General features: G+C 41.2%; 2 protein-coding genes across 2 annotated transcripts; both read left to right on the top strand.

Moving 5' to 3' along the window:
- The first annotated feature begins 413 nt into the window (after positions 1-413).
- Positions 414-2,768, top strand: LOC108898083 (peptidyl-prolyl cis-trans isomerase FKBP1B). Its single transcript, XM_018697943.2, has 2 exons — positions 414-567; positions 1,979-2,768. Exons 1-2 carry the CDS (start codon positions 457-459, stop codon positions 2,105-2,107), a joined length of 240 nt encoding a protein of 79 aa, XP_018553459.1. The 5' UTR covers positions 414-456; the 3' UTR covers positions 2,108-2,768.
- Positions 2,769-3,132: 364 nt separating this feature from the next.
- Positions 3,133-5,893, top strand: LOC108898082 (methylmalonyl-CoA mutase, mitochondrial-like). Its single transcript, XM_018697942.2, is given in 5 exon segments — positions 3,133-3,247; positions 4,009-4,441; positions 5,180-5,244; positions 5,246-5,548; positions 5,696-5,893. Coding segments are annotated over 4 exon segments (948 nt in total). The 5' UTR covers positions 3,133-3,247; positions 4,009-4,044; the 3' UTR covers positions 5,879-5,893.
- Positions 5,894-6,514: the final 621 nt, after the last annotated feature.

Raw genomic sequence — 6,514 nt, 5'->3', positions numbered from 1 at the left:
TTTTCTCCCTGTGGTCTAGATACAGGCAAGCAATGGCCTAGTTAACTTTAAAAATAATCCACTAAACCAGGCCATTGCTTCCTGATTCACATTCCCTTTGTTCATTTGGGTAATTGAAACAGACCCAAGATCCTGATAAGAAACCCCACCAGAATAATTCCTCCGACTGGAGCCAGCATTGCTTTATTCCTTTAATCTTAAATGCATCATTCCAAAACATTAGCAACTGAGGGAAGGGCGTGCATTGATAGTACATCACACTGTGACAAGTGTCATCAGTAAGGTGAGGTTAGGTACAGTACTGCTAGTCATAAGAGCAGTTAACTGTACAGAAAAACAACCATAAAAAGTGTGCCCTTAGTCTTTACTGTTTTCACATCACCAAAGTGGGGAGTTTGTTTTCTAAATACTTCTCTGATCTCGGAGTTTTGTAAATGTATTCTCTCTCTGGCAGGTATGCTGCAAAATGGGAAAAAGTTTGACTCCTCTCGAGACAGGAACAAGCCCTTTAAGTTCAAAATTGGACGGATGGAGGTCATCAAGGGCTGGGAGGAAGGAGTATCACAGGTAAGAGAGGACAGTTAAATAGCACTGCTGTGACACTTTGCCTTGTTGCATAATATGATTCAACATTTATTTCACCCCTTGTGAGTTTTTGTATTTTTGCCCAAGTTGTATTGTTAATTAATAATAATAAAAAAACATCTCAGAGGAGATGTACCAATAACAAGGTTATTCTCTTTTGACAGCCCTGTGACAGGAGCAAATTGTTCAACGAAAATAATAGTGAAAACGAGCGTTACTGTAATGTCTCTCCTCTCATGTGAGACTTGTCTCCAAGGTGCCCCAATTATAAGCATATCTTGTGTTTTTTGCTACAGTGAAATCAATCATGACTTACATAGCATCTGGGAAAGCTCTGGACATGATCAGGAATACGTCTCAGAACTGCCAGAACTAGAAGAACCACTGCAACATGCATGAGAGTAGATTTCCTGCTGACTTAAGGATTTTTGTTCCAAGAAATTTGTCAGGAACAGGCAAACTAGCAAACAACAATGTGTCAACTGAATCTGAAACCTTGGAATGACTTTTGCCGTGGCACTGTGAATTCACCATTATTGCTACCCCTTCTAGCGGGTCTCCCAGCATGCACAGTGAAGTCCTTACAGATGGTCCAGAGTGCAGCGGCATGTCTGGTTTTTAGATCAATCTAAAAGGGCACACGTCACCCCACTGCTCATTGACCTCCACATGACCACTCAAATCAAATTCAAGTCACTAATGCTGTGTACAGAACGACTTCTGGGTCTGCACCCATCTGCTTGAACTCAATCATATGGGCTTATGGGCCTTCTCGAACACTGTGTTCCTCCAAGGGACATTCGCCTGGCATTGCCATCCCTGCACAGAAGGGAATCACAGTCGAGACTGTTCTCCCTTGTGGTTTCCTGATGGTGGAATGAGTGACCAAATGCTAACAAAGCCGGGGCATGCTTTTCCCACTATAACAAGCCCTCTTTATCTTCAAGAATCATGAAGACTCATCTCTTCCCTGAGCACATCCTCTCTTAACACCTCTAACACCCTAACATGCCTAACTAGCACTTACTGTGCACTTCTGTACCTGATCTCCTTGCACTTTGTCTTATTGAATAGATTAGTGCTTACTCCAAGCTCTCCTACTGTACTGAAGCTTTAGTGTTGTCCCTTGCTTGTAAATTGCTTTGGATAAAAACATCTGTGTGTAAATGTAATGTGAATGTAAAGATTGTTCATGCTGGCTCACTGTCATGACTTATTGGGACATTTTAAAAGAACAAAGCCATTGTCAGTGTTATTTCACCTGTGCTATTCCCACTGTGACAAGTGAAAATATGTTATATTACAAAGGCCTGTGCATGTCTTTAAAATTGCATTTTGAAAAAGCACATCAGCAGCATACACAGTCATGTTTACATTTTCTCCTGTGCTTCAGATGAGCCTGGGCCAGAGGGCTAAAATCACCTGCACACCAGATATGGCTTATGGAGCGACAGGTCACCCTGGGGTCATCCCTCCAAACGCAACGCTTATATTCGATGTGGAGCTGCTCAAGCTGGAGTGATACCTGGGGGTTAAAACACTAAGGCTGACGGTTAATGAGGTCGCATTCGCCACAACCTGTTTCCACAGGGCGCTGCCTCCCACCATCCATCTGCTCTTCTCTGATTTCTACAGTCTTCTTCAGTTGAATATTTAAACGTATCCACTGCTGCTTTGTTGCCATTATGTCATAATAGATACTGCAAGAAAATTTTCACATAATGTAAGACTTTTACAGACACACAACATTTTAGTTTGTTTGTTAGAGATGCTTTTTTGTTTCATTTCATTTGAAGTTGTAAATTTTGTTGAACCAAGAGGAAGTCAGTCATCTGATGAAAAGCCGTACTACACTGCAATCAAAAACATACTGCCTTACAGTTTGAACAACAGAGGAAGGGTACACGTGTTCAAAGTACAATACTTCTGCTCTGTATATTAACTGGGCATTATATACCACTGTCTGCATTGCCACTTTGATAAACGTTTGTCCTGCTGAATGCTCTGAATGATGTTGCTATGTTTAGTATATTTTATATCCCTCATAAACATTAACTGCAAGTGTACCCTATCCAGTCTAACCCAATCCAATGCTGTACAGAACTCTGTAAGAGCCATTGCTACTGCTATGACAGTTTATCGACCAAGTCTTGAATAAAAATGGCATGTACTGTGTTGAGAAATTGTGTCCTGTGTATAATTTGTAACTGAGTGAGAGGCTGATAGTAAAAGGAATTCCTTGGGAGGTACAGTGTGCTTGACATGGGCTCCTGCAGGACTATCGCCTCCTAGTGGCGAAATTAAAACAAGTGCACACCAGCCCAGTAAACTAAGAATTATTCATACCCCTATCTAATAACGAGAAATGTAGTAAATAAACTGATTTAAAAGCTTTGTCTCTCTCCTATGATGTGAATTATATAGATTAACGTCACTGTGTAATATTAAACACAGACAGTTGTGGAATGTGTAAACAATAACCGACATCGCTTATCTCTACAAAATTAAACAATCTTGGTTTTAATATTTACTTCCGGGTGTCATAGGTCAAAGTGTATCCATTGACCGTAGCACGCGATTGGACGACTTAATGTTATGAAACTTCATTGGATAGACGGACACACGCCTTTTGTCAACCCGAAAGAGCACAACAGTCGACAAGGTCAGAAAACGACCCTAAAATATATAAAAATGAGCGCTGTGAAACATATTCAGCTGCAGAATACCTCATGTTAGCAAGCATTGTTTTGGTTCCCCCCGCTGATGCTAACGCTTGAAGCAACGTCGACAGGTAGCTAACAAGTGCTAAGCGATGGGCCAGCGACTGTAGATTAATTAATGTTTTTCTAGCAATAACTTATACGTTTTGTCTTTATACCATTCGTCGGAAAGTCAGTATAGTGCACCTTGTGTCTTTATAGCATTTAGATGGGGTGAAGTCAGTGAGTAGCAGTTATTGGCTTGGTTAGCTAGTCGAACCATCACAATACAAAAAAGTAGCAAACATTTTCGTTGTTGTTTTTCTAAAATGTCATCTCTTCGACGAAAATACAACATATGCACCGTGTATTAAGTTTATGATAACAGATTAATTGAGAGGTGTGCAGTGTTTTTGTCAATGGCAGTAACGTTACCTAATGTTGTTCCCTATGGTTTTTTCACGTGTTGTCAAAAGTCATCCTCTTTGAACAGTTTTAGCAGTGCTGACAGCCTCACCACGACTTTGTTTCATGTCTGTCACAGGTCGTAGTTGGGACACATTACGTTACTAGTTGGCCGTGAAGTAATTATCCACCAAAATTAACTGTAGAGGGTGTCAGCGAGCAGGAAACTAACGCTGAAATTTAACTTCGCTCTAAGAGATAGATATTCATGCAGCTTTTTTTCCACTGCCTCATATCTCTTCCTCCATGTCTCTCTCAGGTGATCCATGTGTGACTGACTCAGTCAACAGAAAGCATGCTGACTGCACAGAGGGCATGTGCAGCGCTGGCTGCCCAGCGCCTAGTTAGGGCTTCTGTCTCCTCAGCACACACACACTGCTCTCTGATCCACACCTCTATACCTAGGCAGGACCAGGCTGAGCTGCATCCTGAATGGGCCAGTCTGGCTAAAAAACAGCTTAAAGGGAAGAACCCAGAAGATCTGATTTGGCGCACGCCGGAGGGAATCAACATCAAGCCTGTGTACACCAAAGCTGACTCAGCTGCCAGTGCTGATGAACTGCCAGGAGTGTTTCCCTATACTAGGGGGCCCTATCCTACCATGTACACCTACAGACCTTGGACTATCAGGCAGTATGCTGGCTTTAGCACTGTGGAGGAGAGCAACAAGTTCTATAAAGACAATATAAAAGGTAGATTTTGTTGTTGTGCACATTTAATAATAATAATATCTTCACTTTATATAGCGCCTTTCACAAGACCCAAGGACACTTTACAAGGACAGTATCCAAAAAAAGGAATGGGTGAATAAGTTTCTATTTTTAGCTGAAACATACAGTTTCAAACCTATTGTGGATCAACATCTTCAGAATTTGTTTTATGTTGGACACAAATTTGTAATACATGAGAATCCTTCTCATAGAGTCAGTGATTTCTTACTGTCAGATCTCCCCCAGAGCTGGCAGTTAGTCAGTCATATGACGATTTCACATATAGTAGCTGACACAGCACTAGTGCAAATTTGAGGTAGAGTATATTACAATCCAAACTTAAGCCAATCCTCCACTGAAATGTTATGTTATACTAGAGGTTACCCTTGGAATTACACAACAATTAGAAAACTATTTTAACAAAGATTACAATACATTTACAGTATAGTGTTGTTATAGTGGGGCTCACAAGAAGCGATTTTTCACTTTTTGTGGGAACAAGTCAAAATGGCTGACAACCTAGAAAGTCTAATCAATAGACAAATAATAAAAAACGGACTTTTTGTTTATAGTGTTTGTGAACTGTTAGTTAGCCAGTGGCTGGAAGCAGCCCCTATTTCTCCTAAGTTGTCCTTAAGGTTCTATCTATAGCACACATTCACCTCGTCCATCTCATTTTCCCATCTCTAATTGACTGTCTCCTTCACTCTCTCATTTCAGCTGGACAGCAGGGTCTTTCCGTGGCTTTTGACCTCCCAACACACCGTGGTTATGACTCAGACAACCCCCCGCGTCCACGGAGATGTCGGCATGGCTGGAGTCGCCATAGACACTGTTGAGGACATGAAGATGCTTTTTGATGGAATCCCACTGGAGAAGATGTCTGTCTCAATGACAATGAATGGAGCAGTCATCCCTGTATTGGCTATGTTTATTGTCACTGGAGAGGAGCAGGGTGTGTCCAAAGCCAAACTAACAGGCACAATTCAGAACGACATTTTGAAGGAGTTTATGGTACGCAACACCTATATTTTCCCCCCAGAACCTTCTATGCACGCCATTGCAGACATCTTCGCTTACACCTCCAAGGTTTGTATGTGCTAAGTTTTATCTCTTCACCTACATTTATCAAGCAGCACCTGAAAACTGCATATCAAGTTTTTAATGTTATATATTATGTTGTGTTTTTGTTGATTTTGTTTATTTGCTTACTTACTTGCATTACCATGTTCACAGCACATGCCCAAGTTCAACTCGATATCCATCAGCGGATACCATCTTCAGGAGGCTGGAGCTGATGCCATCCTGGAAGTGGCCTATACCATCGCCAATGGCCTTGAGTACTGCCGCACTGGTTTGAAAGCAGGCTTAACCATCGATGAGTTTGCCCCAAGGTACAAAATACTAAAATATCTCTGAGTGTGGAGGCAACAGATTTTGGTTTACATATTTGTTGCTTATGACTATGGCTGGATAATTTATTTTTAAATATAATTTCATCACAAATTTCTATAATAAACACATCACATACAGTAGGCTTGTTATATTACTGCCAATTTTCATAAAGGTTCATATTTCAAAGTCTGTATGCACGAACATCAAAACTATGAAGGAACACATATGGAATTATGTAGTAAACAAAAACACATTAAACAAACCAGAATATGTTTTACCTTTTAGAATCTTGAAAGAAGCTGCCCTTTGCTTTGATGACAGCTTTGCACACTCTTGGCATTCTCTCAATCAGATTCATTAGGTAGTCACCTGGAATGGTTTTCCAACAGTCTTGGCAGAGTACCCTGAGGTGCTGAGCACTTGTTGGCTGCTTTGCTTTCACTCTGCAGTCCAACTCATCCCAAACCATTTCATTTGGGTTTAGGTGATTGTGGAGGCCAAATCATCTGACACAGCACTCCATTACTCTCCTTCTTGGCTAAATAGTCCTTACATAGCCTGGAGGTGTGTTTGGGGTCATTGTGGTGCTGAAAAACAAATGAGTGCACACCAGATGGTATGGCATGGTGCTGCAGAATGCTGTGGTAGCCATGCTGGTTA

This window comes from Lates calcarifer, unplaced genomic scaffold (assembly GCF_001640805.2).
Source record: "Lates calcarifer isolate ASB-BC8 unplaced genomic scaffold, TLL_Latcal_v3 _unitig_4293_quiver_3236, whole genome shotgun sequence".
NCBI lineage: Eukaryota > Metazoa > Chordata > Actinopteri > Centropomidae > Lates > Lates calcarifer.
Note: the sequence above shows the minus strand (reverse complement) of the source record. Positions and strands in the feature narration are given on the sequence as shown.

Coding starts and splice junctions, on each gene's coding strand:
- LOC108898083 (XM_018697943.2), top strand. CDS start 457: ATGCTGCAAAATGGGAAAAAGTTTGACTCCTCTCGAGACAGGAACAAG. Junction 568..1,978: donor GGGAGGAAGGAGTATCACAG/GTAAGAGAGGAC, acceptor CCTGTGCTTCAG/ATGAGCCTGGGCCAGAGGGC.